This window comes from Thunnus albacares, chromosome 22, assembly GCF_914725855.1.
Source record: "Thunnus albacares chromosome 22, fThuAlb1.1, whole genome shotgun sequence".
Lineage (NCBI taxonomy): Eukaryota > Metazoa > Chordata > Actinopteri > Scombriformes > Scombridae > Thunnus > Thunnus albacares.
The window spans coordinates 22,510,106-22,527,906 of record NC_058127.1 but is presented as its reverse complement, the minus strand read 5'-3'; the positions used below and the strand labels follow the sequence as shown (position 1 = coordinate 22,527,906).

The window sequence follows — 17,801 nt, the reverse complement described above, 5'->3', positions numbered from 1 at the left end:
TCACCATAAAACACAAAATCATTGAAGGAAAGGAGAAGGATATTTCTTATTGAGTAACAGCAATATTTTATTATTTTCCATAAAGAATACATGGAAAAATTAAACGAAATGCTCCCCAAGCAACTGCAAGTATTACTAAGAGCAGGGGGAGTGAAATTGCCAACCATTACTTTCCAGTATGATGGTGAAGAGAAGATGGATTTCTTGATCTAATGTAATTATAAATTACAATGAACTAAACTGCTATCTAATTTTTATATTTTGCATAAAATGTATGATCTACTGATACACTAGAGAAACTGAATGTGAGAGCTTAATATGCAGCAACTCAGGTCCTTTATTAATGAGGAAAAGTAACTAACACAAACACAACACACTGGCTACGCAGGTAATGTAACATTTATGCCAATGCCAAATTGAAATGAATAACAACAGAAGCATGGTTGGGGGGAGGAAGGCAAAGAAAGAGCTATTGGCAGAGAATGGAGAGGTGACAATAGGAATTAGGACAGCTAAATTTAACTGTAGGAACCATGGGGGGTGGTGGTAGTGTATGTGGGTTGTGGAATGGTAGTGGGGGGGGGGTATAAAAGAGGAGAGCGAGAGTGAAAAAAAAAAACAATTCAAACTCCTCTCTTTCTTCTTTCACAGCATTTCAGTGAGATTTAAACGGCCCTCGGGCTAATCTCAGAACTGCATGTGATTTTCAATTCATTTCCCCTCTAGGTAGGTGGACAGTTATTGTCCAGCCTGTTCATTCATGGAGTAGAAAGGTGAAGGACAAGCTCGCAGGGGTTTCAGATCAGAGGAAGCCATCTCTCTGTTGCAAGGGGACAGAGAGGCTTGAGACAACAACTGCAGATAGCATGATGGAAGAACCACTGATGTTGATGACCTACTGTAACAATCCTCTACAGCTTCACAAGAGACCATCATGTTAAATAATAACACTTACCAACTAACATGAGCAGTTCTGGATAAACATTTATGATGTGTTAATACTTGCCTGAGAGAAATTCATTTAATTTATCAGAGGATTCCACCCATACCTAATTTGTTTTAATCAGGGATGGGGTAGGATCATTGTCCTGTCATACCCTCTAGTTTAGATGATAGATATGAGAAACGTTAGATGAAAAGTTAAGGTTCATCCTGAGGGAGACATGAAGGACTGTATAAAATTTCATGGCAATCTAGCCAACAGTTGTTGAGAAGGGTTAACCAAAATTACAAATGTGAACATCAGGGTGACGCTAGAGGATCACCAAAGTGAGTAGGATTCATCATCTGGGAACTATGAATGTCGGTGCCAAATTTTGTACCGATCCGTCCAATAGTTGTTGATATATTTCAGTAAAACCAAAAATGTCAACCTCACGGTGGGACTAAATGAAAAGTCAGAGCATCACTGAAGTCAGTAGGATTCATCCTGTGTGGACCATGGATGTCTGTGCAAAATTTCATGACAATAGATCCTATAGATGTTGACATATTACAGTCTGACCCATCCCTAGAGGCATGTCGCTAGCATGGCCCAAAAATTACACAATTACTGCAACCTAAAACAAGTCCCATTGTATATTTTTGCCTTACTAGTCCCAAGGGAAAAAAAGAAAATTCAACTTTAAACACTAGCCATGAACATGGCTCACCTAAATTTCAAGACACTAATAAGTTCTCTATGTAATCCTGAGTGAATGGAAGGAATTAGGACAACAAAGCCCCATACACATGGAGAACCACAATGCAAATAAATTATTCAACAGCATTGCTGCTGGAAGCACATTTTTCTACCATTTGAAGGGGTAGGGGTAAATGTGCTTTCCAGTCTTGTTTGGTAAGCCAGAGTCGGCTAAGGCTACTGGTTGCGTGAGCGTCTATGCGAGTGTGTGGGACTGTTGGAGCCTTAATGTTGACACAGCATTTTGTTTCACAGTGTCAATTTCTGCACATTTCCCTCACACCTTTGCTTTTAAAAGCTCTTACAGTAGGGATGTTTTGTCAGGCCTGTCTATGGTTCCCACCGATAAACGTCACCTGGCTGGGCGGCCTGGGTTACTCTATTTACAAAGAACAGTCTTGCCATGAATAATACAGGATGTGCCAAGCACAGGGATGGAAACAAGGGAGTGGGGAAGAGGTTCTGCCTTATTTCTGGCTGGTCAGGCAAGAAAACACTGTTGGAAAACACAAAATAGAAACATCTGTAGTCAGTGATCTGTTAGACAGAGAGGATGCAGAGCCAGGTATTCAGCAGCAAGATAATAAATAATAATACATTTAATTTGTACCACACTTTTCATTCATTGTGAAAGTCAAACTGCTACAGTATTAATAACATAGAAAACACAATATAAAAAATAGTAATAAGAATTAAGATGAAAAAGACTTCCTAAATAGAAATGTTTTTAGGTCTTTTTTAAAAGAGTCTAGGGTCTGTGCTGCCCTCGGATGGTTAGGAAGGCTGTTCCACAAGTGTGGTGCAGCAGAGCAGACGGTTTGATCCCTGATGGTGCGGAGCTTAGTACTTCTGGACCAGAGGTTTGTGGTATGATCAGTTCCTGTGGGTAGAGAGGTGCATGTCCGTTGATGGGTTTGTATGTGAGTAGCAGGACTTTGCAGTCAACCCTGAAGGAGACAGGGAGCCAGTGCAATGAAAACACAATTGGAGTTATATGTTTGTGTTTTCACACTCTCATCAGGATTCTGGCAGTGCTGTTCTGAATGTACTGGAGCTTCTAGTTGCTCCTGCGAGGGATCCCTGTGAAGAGCACATTGTAGTAGTCCAATCTTGAGAATGTAAAGGCATGGACAAGTTTCTCTGCATCTGACAGGGTTAGATAGGGGCAGAGTTTAGAGATGTTTTTGAGATGATAAAAAAGAGGTTTTGCATAGATGTCTTATATGGTCATCAAAATTCAGCTGAGGGTCAAAGCTAACACCCAGATTAGTGACTGAAGAGGAAAGGGGGATGTCTTGGCCGTCAAAGGCAAGATGAGGCATGGGGGATGACTGAATCTGGTGTGGAGTGCCAATAAGGAGAGCTTTAGTTTTGCTGCTGTTTAACATCCAGGCCTTTATCTCTTTAAGACAGGCGCTGAGGCGTGACATGGCTGCAGAAGGGCATTGGGCAGTTTTGATGTACAGCTGGGTATCATTAGCATAGCAATGAAAAGACATCCAATGTCTGCTGATGACACGTCCAGGATGATTCATGGAGACAAGTAGGATGCTACAGTTCCATCTTCCACAGCATCCAAAACACAATTGAAATTCCTCTTGATTCTCTGATGAGTGCCGGATAACAAATTTGCTGAATGTATGTATTATCAATTTTACAGAAAGCATTTTCAGCTACAGTCAGAATGGCATTCAGAGAAAAGTAGGCTGTCACTGGGGGTTATTAATGTGGTTTCTGCTCTGCTCAAGGACACTTGTTTACTTTGTTATGCTCATATGCCTGGCCTCAATCGATCCCTGGCCCTCCTTAGATGTACTGTGAGGGATGTGTGTGAGAGAAAGCAAAAGATAGAGTCCTATTTATGCTAAAGTTTAAGGATACAAAATTCTAGAGCAGTTTCCAAATGATTGTAATTAAATTGAAGCAGCAAGAAGAAGGATAGCAGAGATGTTCTCATTTTAAACACATCAAGCAAATGGAATATTTGATCTGTATAAGATAGCAATGTCCTAAAATGTGATCCACAAGTCTTACAGAACATTATCCTAGTCATACAAATTAAATATTACTTACTCCTACCTCAGTATGTGTCTGCAAAGTAATGTAAGTTCACTTATCAAATCTGCACACAAATATTCCCTGGAAAACGTGGAAAATGTAACTCTGACAAACATTATCAGGAAACTAAGTAAAAAAAACAAGATTGTGTGAATGAAAGTAGGCAAACAAGGAAGCAAACTGGAGTTCAAATAGCCATAGTTATTTTGTGAGTGATACCATACACACTTAAGAATGTGTGAAGTATTGGGATTGAAGCACCTATATTCATTTTTGGCATGAAAATATCAGTAGAATAAAATATCATCAGTCTGTGTCTGCCTGTGACCCCTGTCATCATTCAAATATCTCTTTTTCAAGAGCATGTAATCATCTTCTGGCCTGCAGTGCGCTGGTAGCAGCTATCAAGATAAAGCTACTGGCTCCAAAGCCAGGAAGTCATGGCAACAACGAGAGAGGAGAAAAGCATGAGCAACAAGAGCACAGCCACACATGTAGACGACATACATAAAAACACGATGAATATCAGCACTGCATTCAGTTTTCTTCAGTGCCTGATGTGGCTTTATAGAATCCATTTTAGTAAAGATAGACAGCTAATCGAGATGAATAAGGTTCAGGTAGGAACTTGAAAACTGAGTCATAGGACAAACAAGCCACCATTCTGCCTCAAGGTGAAATGATGCATATTATAGCTTGGAAAACAACTGTTATGCAGCATTGCAGTTACATTAAATGTAAAACTCATTCAGGATAGTCATCCCTCATTTCAAAGCTTAATTATGTTCAACCAACAGCTCAGTATAGAGGATATTCCTTCATTCCTCATACTAAAGATATTTGAAAAACACATAAAAAACAGCCTTTTTTAAATGAGTGCATTCAGCAAGACATTTCAGACTTTTCTGATTGGATTAATCTATGGATAAAGTGAGGCAACTGAAACACTAGAATAAGGTTAGACGAAGACTGCCATCATAACTAAAGGAAACCGATGTTTATGCTAGTAGACAGGATGCAAATGAACTGTCCGAAGCTCAACTTAAAGATTCTGTGTGCCCATTCAATACTCCAATGCCCCTGCAACGCCAACACTACCTCCAGCTTTGGCACTGAGCACCAATATATGCTGCTTTAAGACCAATGATGTTTTTTCCTCAGTCTTCAAAACAAGGTACCATTTCTTTGTGTGAAAAATGATGGATGAAACTGTTCAACTATGTTAAAGCAATGTGCAATGAATTATATCCACTTGCCTGTTTATTCTTATCTGTATGTATGTTAAGTAATTTTACTTTTTTCTTTCCAATCTGACGGATGTCCACCTTTCAGTAACTGAAAAATTATTCTGTAACTATTCAATTGCTTTTGAGCTGAGTATATGGATGATATGAATAAAGAGTATAAAAATTAGGAATACTGCGGTGCAGGTGGTGAATGAAAAATAGAAGATTTGTACTTTCATAGTGTCCCTTATGGCAAAAAAAAAGAGGACTGTGAAGAATCAAGGGGAAAATGAATGCATTGATCTATGTTTGAAATGATGCAGCAGTGGGGGGTCACGCATGAGTAAATAATTGATCTAGATTTGTTGTGTTATTAATTGCGCCTTATAAAGTCAGAATCAATGCTTATAAGCACCAAAACTTCAAAACATATAGCTGTAAACTGAAATAAAATGAAAAAAAAAAAGCAAACCTCTTGTGTTAGACAGTGATAGGAGTTGTTTTAAAAGGAAGAGAGAAGGCTGACTTGATTATACATTCCAACTGTGAAAGTCAAACTTTCCCTAGACAGCTAAGGCAAGGGGGCTTTGAAAAGAGTGCCATCTCTCTCTCTCTCTTTCACTCTCTCTCTGTCTACATCTTCTTATGCTCTTTCTCTAGGTTGTTCTCATCTACACTCAGCCTATCCCCATGTCATCAATCGGAGTACAGAAACCAGAGACATAGCACATCCCAGTATAATAACTGCATCTAACACACCCAGGGACATACAAGCTCACATCTTCTTTAAATTAAGTGTGCCAAAAAGTCTTAATCAAAAGCCAACAATACACATACACTAAAGCTCAGGTTTTATAATGCAGTTCTATCACAGCAGTAAATAAAAAAAGACTTTACTCCTTGTGAGACAAATTATCAGTAAGATTCCTCTCTGGACACAATGTAATATCCACAAGATGATACAAAAGTCTGCACAGGGCTTTAACAAAAGTGGCTTGGGGATAAGCGAGAGGGGGAAAAAATCTATTAAAATGTCACAACTTGAATCTATGCAGTGAAAAGTATCACAATGTATATTAATTCTTTAGGGAAGGGGAGTGAAGGATATTCCTGATTTATCGCCCTCTTTGGCCGCCATCATTTATCACATCACTAGCCACCTGATTCAGGCCGGCTTTAAAATGGCCACTGCGTTTCCGCTTGGAAAATTCCATTACTGGTCTAGGGACAGAGGTGAAGATGTGAGGGTAGTTTTAGTCCTGCAGAGCACAACATATAACAGACAATGTTCAGGTCTGAGTATTTCTGCAGTGATTCAGTATCCTGAGGCTCCTGACTTAAATAAAGGTTATATGTCTTCTATGAATAAAAGCACACATTTTACACTCATACAGGCACATTTATACATGCACACCCAGAAGAAAAAAACACACGTATAAACAAGAAAACACTGGTGGTGGACATAAACTCTGCTGTTTTAAAACATATTACTATTTAAAAAGAACGATCACTAAAGTTATATGGGAAATGGACCATTTTTAATTAACATTAGACATGGAATGAATATTTCATTACATAGAAAATTGGGGAATAAGGAATTTACCACATAAAATGTGTATCATATTGTATTGTATGTGCCAACCCAGTGCTTTTATGTGATTCTCTGTGAAAGGGTTCTGTCAGTCTAACCTGTCACCGATTAACTACTGCTAGAGTTCATGGGAAGTGTTGCTACTAGTCCATTGCAGTAATGATCCATGCTGTTGATCTCCCTCTTTAAAGAGATAAAGGGAAATATGTCTGAAGAGTAAAATATTGGCCTCAGATGAAGTTCATGTGTTTTCACAAGTTATTTTAACCTTCTACCTAACACACAATCAATTTAGAGTTCCAGAGAGTGTGCGAATAGAGCACTCTTGCTCAAGGACACTGTTTACAGTTCATGGACATGCACTGCCGGTAGATGACATCTTTCAACAAGTAACTCATTCATTAGCTTCCTCCGATTGATCAGTTCATTGGATATGTTTGGATTTTTCTTTTTCTTTCCGAAATCTAAAGAAAAGTTGAAAAGATTTTTTTTTTTCTGAATTATAATTGGTGATTTCAAATGCTTTATCATCAGTATCTCAAACAATGTGGGGATGATGTGTATAATGAAGCATGTAAAAAAGTGTGTATGTGTGTATTATCTAGTTAGGAATCACCTATTCTTTTATGTGCATGATCTAATCTGTTCTAATCTGACTTTTGTTATGGTTCTCTAAGTTTAGAGTGTTAGCATGTGTTATCGCTACTGCTATCATTTGGAGATGTAATTATCATAAACCCAAAAGACAAAAGAGAAAAGCAAGACGGTCAGGTGCCACCGCCTCAACAGAGCCTCCTAACCATCCACATGTTGCTTTATAGCGCAAGGCAAGAAGATGTCGCTGTTCTTCTTTCTGCAAATGAGGCTGGGATTTCCATAATTAGCCAATGGGAGAGGAGGCGAAGGGCTAAAAGACAATGTTTTTCCTGAGAACACATTTTTTGATTACCATAAGATCATCCATGCGAAAGAAGAATTGTGATCTTTGATGTGAGAGACACTAGAGCACACAATACCACCAGTGTGAGACTAACAATTATGTTAAATATGGATCAACTCTGTCTATGAGTAGGAGGCTTGCTGCACAGCAACATGGGATTCCCTCAGCTTACAGGGAGCAGCAGTGGAAAAGAGAGTAATGGGACGTGAACAGGGAATAAAAGGCAGGAAGGTAGAGGACAGGATGGAGAGTGAAGACAAGGTGAAGAGGAAACTGTCAGCTCAACTAACCGACAGCTCAACCCCCACAGGGATAAATACAAGGAAAGTGTGTGTTTGTATCTGTGCACGTGGGCGTGCATGTGTGTATGTGTCAGTCCTGATCATCTACCATGTCAACTTGAGTAAAGGTCTCGCTCCGTGCTGATGCCCTAAGGAAACATTGACATTCTCAGAAGAGTTTTTTGTGTGTTTGCAGGCGTGTGCATGTGTGCATTTGCGTAAGCGTGTGTCTGGGGGAGGGCGATCAAGCACAAGAGAGAGACAATATGAAGGAATTTGACTGTCTGACACAGCACTATTTCCACCCACCAAATCCAATGTGTGGACAGTGTCGTCCGAAATTTAATGTATTCTGGGAGTGCAGTCATCCCTAAAGCACCGGCTATTATTTCAGGTGCTCAGTACTGCCAATGATAAACACTGCTTCTGCTTGTACTGCTGCTGTCATTCATGCCTTCTTCTAAAGACGAGCCTCTTCTCTATTAGAGAAAAATCATGAACATGATTAAAAGAAATGTCAAAAGATGAGAACTACTGTCTTGTGTCAAAGTCAGACTCTTTGTACACACAGTTATCCATCTTGGCCTCCAGAAGAACATAACACCACTTCTGCTTTTGCCTCTGGAGGAGAGCAGTCATTACTTATGTGACCACAAGAGGTCTCTTGTCTGGAAAAGTAAAATTGAAGATTTGAAGAAACAACAGGTGCTGTTGTTTTCTGGTGAGGACAGTCTCAGAAGAAAACAACACTTGATATTCAAAGAGGAAACAGAATACACTACATTATGTTCTAATAACCATAACATGGATGTTTACTACATATATGTGTGAATTGCACTTTTTGGTATAATCAGAGGTATGGATAGTAAATGGTTTGGGGGAAAGGTAATGCTCTTCATAGGTTAACATATCCATCCCATTTGATCATGAGTCAGAACAATTCTGAAAAATGACTGAAAATAGCTAAAATATGAGCTGGAGAGCCTTTTAGCACCTAACCGTGACTGCCATCTGTGTCATGCTAACACTGTAGTAGTATTCAAATGCATCACACACACACATACATACATATCACGCACAAAGTAGATCTCTCGTAGTCTTGTTTACATCAGTTTGATTGCAGAAGGTGTGTGTGGTATTTGCAAGTGCATTTGCACCACTGAATTCAATCAGGTCCAGAATATTGACACTAGTCAGATGTGCGATGCTGCTATTTACAAAGCGTCAACAAAGGAATTGACTAATAAGAAAAGTTTAAACTGACTGCCTGTGAGAAATAATTGCTTTCCCCTGTTTTCACCCTTTTTTATATTTTGATTCTCTGTCTCAAATCCACATGGACATGCACAAAAATCCCCCCCACCTCTATTGTTCTTGTTCCAGAGTATAGTGAAAGGCTTTTGATAATGTTTGCAAGTGGCTGGAGTGGTCTCGAAGCAATTACAAAGCCCTATTAAGTGTCCTTTAATGTACATTGTGGTTTAAAAGCTCATCCAATCTTTAATTAAAACCAAGCAAGGAGTGGAGACTCTGCACTGGTTCAACACAAAACAAAAACTCATCAGGAGAAAAGTTTCTTTTGGTATTTTTACCCCAAAGTAAGACACAGACGTCTGGCTTACCTGCCAAAGCTACCTGACTCCAGACTCACAAATAGACACTTGACACCAGAATGAAATACCTGTAATCCAAGTCAACACTATCACTGTTATTGTGGGTGAGATATCTTCACCTTGTTTTACCATATAACCTCACATGTATTGTATGTCTTGAAAAATGGCACATCGATGAAAAATTTCAATTAGTACAAGTGTTCAAGCCAATAAACTACTACAGTAAAAGCACTATTCCCAACTAAGCCATATCTTAAGCCAAGCTATTACTTTCACCTACCGCCCTCAGCACTGCTGGCCACAGAATGTGACCATCCACCCTCAACCAATCCCCTTCAAGCTCTTGACATGGTGACTTCTAAAGTCCAATGGGCTTAACGCTGCCCTCTTTTGGGGGAGCCAAAATTGCCTTTGCATGCCCAAACCCTATTTCATTCCTCACTCTCGCTCTTTTCTTTCCACTGCTTTCTATTCATCCTTTCATTTCTTTGCCCATGCTCTCACTCACAGCGTCTGCAAATGGGAAGATAGCTGCAACCTCCCCAGTCTCTTTCCATCTCATTTCTGGAGCAGCCCACAACTGAGAAGTAGAGAGGGTGCTTTTTGTGTGTGTGTGTGTGTGTATTTATGGGCATGAAAAAAGCAAGCCAAGTAATTATTCAGGATTCACACTGCGTTGCTGGCCTAATGAGGTGGCGGTTAATTGCTAGGTCCGGACAGCAGCTCTTTGGGGCCGGCTGGCAAACAGTGCGAAGAGAAGATGGGAGCCACAGAAGAGGTGGGAGGAGTGAATAACAATAATCAACAAAAATTAGAATCAAGAATTAGAGAGAGTATAAGCCAAAAAAGCAAGTCAGACACCTTCCATGCACGACCATGCTTGTCTTTCTCCCAGACAGCTTCTTGAGTTAAAACAGTTGATTTCCCTCATTGAATCAGGGGAGGGGGGGGGTTGAAGGGAATTTTTTCCTCTCTGAGAGGTTTGCAGCTCTACTTACTCATTCCTCCTGAGTTTGGGCTGAGTGTTTTGAGCTGGTGATGAGAATCTGAGAGGGCTAAAGCCTCCCCTTAAGTCTGTCCTGATCCATGCTGTGTTGAGCACTGAGTCCATGTTGAAGCCAGTGTGACCTTCATCACAACAAGTGGCCTTACAATCGATGTTAAGTCTAAATCAAGTGCATTACAAACACAGTGAGGCTGGATTCAGGCTATTTTGCTCTAGAGACGAGTGGCCATCTTTGATTTTCTTTTCTCTGCTTTTTTTTTTTTTTTGCTTTTTCTGCATTTCAAGCGATGTGTCAAGCAAATGATCACCTGTTGAGTCACTAGAGAGGATGAGAGTGAATGCATTTCAGTGATCAAGTTTCATTAAAGTTTGGTGAGGAGAGATTGCAAGAGGGACTAGGCGTGACCAATACCTGTTGAAACCTATCAAGCTTATCAAGCATTAACAGTAGGATAGCAAAAGCAAGGAGTACAACACTTAGTGAGCTGCACTTAGTCCCTGAGAATTGTTGAAATCAATTCACCTGGTGTTATGGCCCTCATAAGGCATAAATAAAGGACTCAAGTAATGAAGAGCTACAGTGTACTCAAAAATAGAGGTCAATTTTCCTACTGAAAAGTTCATTTTCACAGATGTACCATAATAGCCACATATTGGACCCTTATGAGACCACATTTGTACCTTTTGATCCAAAATAAAGGTTCAAGATTAAGGTATATAGTGGTTTCAAAATTGTCAGGACTTTAGGCCTGAACTCCAGGCACAGTAGCATTCTTTCAAAATGCGCCAACTGTCGGCCAACTGTTACTAATGATGCTGATTTTTTATAAGCTGATACAAAAGATCTGAAACAATTTTTCTCAAATTGAGAGGCATCATTGGAGTATTGAGTAAAATAAAAACTAATATTTTGTTTAGACCTATATACAGTAATTTTAGTTTTGAATATATAAATGGTATATAATGGTAATGGTAACTTGAAAGAAAGTATGTGTATAGGGTACAATTCTGGTCTACAGTATGTGCAACAACCTCCTGCTCCTTTTTTTTTTTTTTTCTTATTTCTGAGAGCCTGGGAATGGTGACAGACAAAGACGAAATAGAGATCAAGGATTGGGAGAGGAGGCAGATTGAAATCAGCAGTGCTGCAAACACACTGGCACTCTGCACTCAATTAGTATGACAGACAGCACTATGCACCGGCAGCTGGATTCATTGTACACATGCACGTGTTGTGGGAACGCCCAATGAATACATACAGTTAAACAAATTATTGCACAGACACAGCCTACTCCTCCCAGCGTCTCCCCTCTCCATCTTGTTTTCTTGTGGTCGCTCTCTCACTCACATAAACAGAGAATGAGAAAGAAGTGAGAGAGAAACAAAGCCCCTCGTACCGCACGCACTTACACAGCATCTCTGTCTGAGTTGGTTCCAGATGAATAAGGCAGAATACCAAGTGGCCCACTTATACGCTACGCAGAGACAAATAGACCAGTCAATCACTGCAGGCTGCTGCTGAATAACAAATGCTCTGTGGTGTGTGTGTGTGTGCGCGTGTGTGTGTGGAAGAGGGGTACAAGACAGCCTTTTTTCTATTTGTTGTTCTATAAATGCATCTGTGTGCATGCACACGCTTCTACAGTATGTGCAACAACCTCCAGCTCCAACAGAATGTGATGTGTTTTTCAGTGTTATAGCAAATACACCAGATGTTTCAACTGTTAATGAGAACTGAAGAGAAGAGGCTGTTTTGGAAGACAGATACATTTGATACAAGATACTGCTGGTGAGTCCTTGTGTTTACATTTGGCTGCACGGTTTGAAGATGTGCAGACAGGAGGCAACTACTGTGTGCCTGGCCTGTCACGTAGAAGGTCTGTGTGATTGTGTGTGTGTGTTGTATGTATGCACTGTATTTCTCACAGTGTGGTGGCAAAGTGACAGATAAAGAGTGTGATCACATGGCAGGCTGGTTCTTTGTGATTCATTCTACTGGCCCAATTTCTGTCCCTTCTTTTGATAACATGTTTATAAAACTACAAAGAGATGCATCCCATTCACCTGTTTATCCCGGTCTCATTCTTGTTATGCAGGCAGAGACAGGCAAGTAGGACACAAGCTCCTGTATATGATCTCTATGGCTACAAAAAAAAAAAAAATACACTGAAAATTCTACAAGGAATTTAAACCTTTCAAAGCCATCCATTTCAGATATGTTGAAAAATCTGGGGCACATGGTAGATTAAAGGGGAAAGATATTTTACTGTGGAAGGGAACCCTGTTTATAGGGCTGTGAGTAACACTGCAAGTCCTCTGTGTCCATTGCAAAAAACAAAAACGATGCGAGATTTCCAGACCTATAACATCAGTTTTGTACACAAATTAAAAATGCTACCACATGTAATGAGTCCTACCTTGGTTTTCAGAGCAGACAATTCCAAGAAAAAATCCTTGAAGGTTGTTCAGAAAAATGTTGATTAAGTTATTGGGTAAGCCCAGAAAAAGTTTCAAGGAGTGTATATGACGAGGAAACGCAAAGAGACGAAAGAGAAGACTATAACGGGAACAAGGCAAAAGTTCAACCGGGGCAGGCTCTCAAGGTCAAGAGATGAAATATGTTTTTCCAAGCTGGCAGAAATGAAGACAGAAGGCCAAGTCTGAAGATGTGCAGCTGCTGTCAGGAAAGAAAAGGATGTGCTGCAATAGAAACCAGCTATTGAATAGCAATGCATGCACACTTTGAAAGAGGCTGGCATACTGTTGGTAAAATAAGTATGTACACTATGACACAATCATTGTGTAGCATTCAGCCAGCATTTTGTCAAACACATTTTTTTAAAAAACACTTCTTCAATTACTTTACATCAAACTTTATCTTCCGATTTTGACTATTGAATACTGAAATTCACTTTTTGAAAAAAAATATTGTTTTTATATATATTGCCTAAAACCACAAATCCATCTTTGATGGCTTTACAACCTGTACGATATACAACACCATCAGTAAGCTGGTGCTGGTTCATCAGTCAAAGATCCATTTCAGATGGAGTATGACAACCTCTCATCAAGAAAGTTGTAATAACTTGCAAGAAGACAAAAGACAGGAGAAGTGGACTTTAGCCAGCAGCCAATGACTTATAGTAACACCACATGTGGTGTTAAAAAATGTGCCCATCAAGCTGTTATATGACTTCCATGCTAGATTAATGAACTTCATTAAGATCATATTGGTCATATAGTTACATTTTAGACTCCACTGTTAGAGGCTGATAGTTGCTCTACATACAATGCTTCTTCTGTTGCCTGCAATTATACATTGCAATCTTTGATCAGGCTGCTGGTGACGTCCTTTCTTCCACTCCACACACTCACACAAAACTCCCAAGCATATACACACACACCTCCTAGGTCTTTCCACGGAACACATGTTAGTATTCTTCCTGGTGTCACACACCTGTCATCTTTGAAACCAGCACGGTAAAGCCACTAACGCTCCCCACAGGCAACAACTCAAATGCAGGAATCAGCACCTCTCTCCTCTCATCATTTGCTTTCCTCTCTCAAGGAGCAATGGGTCTCTCTGCTTATCTCGGCATGGCTGTCATGCCGAAAGAGCAGTTATTATCACCTTCTACTTGCTTGAATCTTCCAAGAGCCAAAAGAGCACCTCACTAATCAGCCCCTTGCTGTCATGCCTAGTCATATTGTGTCTAGTTAACATCACAGACAACATAACAAGGGCAACAACACACAACAATCAGAGATAAACTCTATCACAAATGAAACATAGGGTGGTTTGAAAAAATAGAAAATGAGAAGAGGGTGATACAGCTTAACTCGGCACCCACCACTTAATAAGCAAACAAAGACTTATGCAAACAAGTCTATTAGCCTGTCACCCTGCCTCTGCCCCTGTTTAAATCAAGCCTGTCAGGAGTGCTGAATGCTAATTGTACATAAGCTCTACCAAGCTGGTAGTTGTGGAGGTCTGCAACCAACACAATTATTAAACACTGCAAGTATCAGTCTCAACAAATCTTTTATTACTGTATTTTTGATCTTTTATGCCGAACAGGTGAACATTTCTGCTACTGGGTAAGAAAGTTCCCAATGCTGTTTCATCTGTTGAATTTAACACAGTACAATATACTACATACTAGTACAGTTGAGTTGATCAAACCTCACCAAAAGATTTCTTTTAGTTGTATATCCTTTGCAGTGCATTAACCGTTCCCTGACAATAATTCAGAATGTTTTCTTTCAAAGAGGTCATTTTTGATGTTCAATGAACATTATGCTAAAGATGAAGTCTTTTGACTGCAGATAGTTCACACCTAAGCAATTTCTATATAGATATGTACACTGTAGCTTCAACACTGGGCCCTCAGTAAAATCATTAACCACAATCATATTACAACAAATACATACTGCCAACTGAGGAAAGCAACACTTAAAACTAATAAAATAAACACGCTTACAAGAAACCTGTTGTACCCCCTCTCCATACCTTCCTCCATGTTCTCCCTTGCAGCCAGCCACCCAGCAGGTGACCACATGGTAGAGACACAGGACTTAAATCACTGTTTCTCCTCACAGCATGTGTTAAGCAGTGCCTCAGTAGCCAAAGAACCAATCTCATGGTGAAGTCTGAGTTGTACAATCTAAAGTATTACTTGGAATAACATGTGAGTAATAGAATATTAGAAGAGGAGTGAACGCTATGTGAAGTGCAATCCGTGTGGCCCTGTTGAAGTGTCAACATTTTAATTCTTAGTAGGAATATGTTAACAAGTTTTACTGTTAATGGACACAAGCATTTGCAATTCAAGCAATTAGGCTAAACATCCGTGAGGAAAAATGTGTTCCCGTAGATCTAATGTGATGCTGTTCAAAATTGCATAAGGTTGTGTATTTGTGTATGTAAAAATGCAAACATCTTATCAGCTTCAATGACAGATTAAGACTGTAGCAGAGTAGAGCATCCCATTTCTACTAATTGAGATCCTGAAGATTCACACAAATGGTCTACTAAAGAGCTGTAAATTAGTGCTTCAGTGACAAAAAGCTGACTCACCAATGAGTAATGTATTCCCTAAAACCTTAAAAATGGACTCTTCAACAACAGACCTGCAAAGTTGCCTGTGGAGTTTTAACTTAGCACCCTAGCACAAGCTATCCACCTGCACCACTCTTGCCAGCCATACACACTCAGTCTTTTGCAAACAAAGCATGACAGTCATTAAATTGAAAACTTTTCACTTACGGTCATTGCAAAATGAGCCTCCATAGGACGTCATGGTGCAGTCGCAGGTGAAGCCCTCCCACTGCTGGAGACACACCCCCTGATGGTAGCAGGACTCCTCCGTACAGGTGGTACTGGGTCCTAAGAGCATAACAAGGGCAAGAGCAAAGAAACTTAAATTTGCTGTTCAAAGATATATTAAATTCATGTAAAGGACCTTACATAATGCACAAAAATGTACTAATGAGGAGCATGTTATAGCATTTTCAGCTGACCCAGGCATAAAACCCTCAGGCAGCTCTGCTAGCATCTCACATCTCTTGGAAATGACAGCTGAGGATACTTTTTTTAAAGCTGTGTTGAGCAATATTTTTGATATTTACATTAAAGTAATGTGAGAGGGTTGCTGCTAGCAGTACTGTCAATCCCACAGAGGTTCAACACCTTTAGCTGACTTCAACTCACTCACTGTGTTGGTGAAGAGAGGCTGATGAAAAGGGTTGAGTATTAGGGACATAGATAATTTACTTAGGAGCTGGTGAACTAAACTGGGATGAAAAAAGTGAAAATTGGATTTAGATTCGTCAAGCATTGAGAAGGGGGACTTCAATGGGATGCTCATGTTGCTTCATACCTGCTGGATGTTTGAGTCAACTGCCATATGAACCACAATATATCATGATAGATCAAGGCTCTGTTAGTGTGAGTTATGTACGGTTCACCTCATGATAAACATGTTAAGGAAATAAATAACATGTAATTTGTCTAAATTAACTCTTCAAATTAACTATGTAGAATGCACTGTTTACTTCTAGGAAAGTCTCAAATAAAACATAAACCTGACGTTTTTAATATTTATGTGAGAAGACACATTGACTGCGACCAAACAGTAGCTGCTCATCTGCCGAATGAAAGTGATTTGATTAAGGTTGCTTAGAAATGTATTCAGATTAAATTTGACATTAATTCAAGGTTGAAACCTGGTGTAATCGCCAGACTAGGGACACATTTGAATTGGAAATTAGTAGGGTGGTGGAGGCAGCTTCAGTTTAGCATCTACAGTATATTGGTGTCCATGTTTTTTTGTGGGGGGGTGGGGGGGTCTCCTGTTGTTCCCTCCCACTGTCATGGATGGATGAAGGCATTTAAATTGTCAATTAGAAACCACAGCGTAGTAATTTCTCTCAGGAATTCCAGCCATTTACTCAGGTGATGTGACAGACTGCTTTGAAAACTAATTTCCACTTCACATTATATACAGTATACTATTGACCAAACGGGCATTGGCACATGAATTGATATGATATGGAAAGTGTTTGCCTTTGTTGACTGTGTAGCATAAGGGGCTAATACAACTGATGGAAATGAAAGAAGACAATGTCATCATTAGTTTTCTTTCCAACAAAACCTGGTTTCAAATAATTGTTCTCAAAATTAGAGGGAAAAGGCTGAATGATAGATTTAACATTAGGATGCAGATCAAGTCTTAGGCAAGAGAATGGTTCTAAAAATAAGTATGTGTGGTGGCTGTCATGTTGTTGTTGGTGGGGATTCTCATTAAAATCTCAATTAAACACAAACATTTCCAAAGAACCGTGGTTCAGTGCCAGACTAATTTGTTTCCGCATAGATAAACAGACATCTCACTGTGCCATTTACAAATGGCCCAATTAAAAAAAGGCCCCACCCTCCCCCACAGAAAATAAATAATAAAAAAGTAAAAATAAACCACCAATCTATGAGAGCTTTTCTGCTCTAAAATGTCCACTTAAATTCAATGTCATTTCCTTCCTATCAGCTTATTCTGTTAGTTGTTCCTAACCAGGCTAATTGCCCTGTTAATTACTCACTTATAAAAGGTTCCCTTGAGGATCTAATTAAGCATATTGTTATAATTAATAACCAAGTCATGTCATTACTTTCTTACTCTTCTTTCATATACTGATCGGTCACACACTACCTTCTTACGGCTGCCTGAGGACCTGTTATTTGGGTGCCTTGGGTGTGTTGGCGCACAAAACTCCATCTGCTGCCTTTGCTCCAAATGTTCATGAAAGTCCTGGACAATATAAGGAGCCACTAAGCCTCACATTAGTTGGAAAACCTAAAGAGAGCACACATTTCCACTCCCTCACTGCTGTCACCTGCTTCTGCAACTAA

At 39.7% G+C, this 17,801-nt stretch overlaps 1 protein-coding gene across 4 annotated transcripts in view; it reads right to left on the bottom strand.

Annotated features, from left to right (window-relative positions):
* nrxn2b (neurexin 2b) overlaps positions 1 to 17,801 on the bottom strand; it is a 714,140-nt gene that overhangs the window by 278,182 nt on the left and 418,157 nt on the right. For all 4 annotated transcript variants that reach the window (XM_044341047.1, XM_044341046.1, XM_044341049.1 and 1 more), the window contains one exon: positions 15,663 to 15,782. In XM_044341047.1, the coding sequence (XP_044196982.1) occupies positions 15,663 to 15,782 (120 nt within the window). The remainder of the gene's footprint in view (positions 1 to 15,662; positions 15,783 to 17,801) is intronic.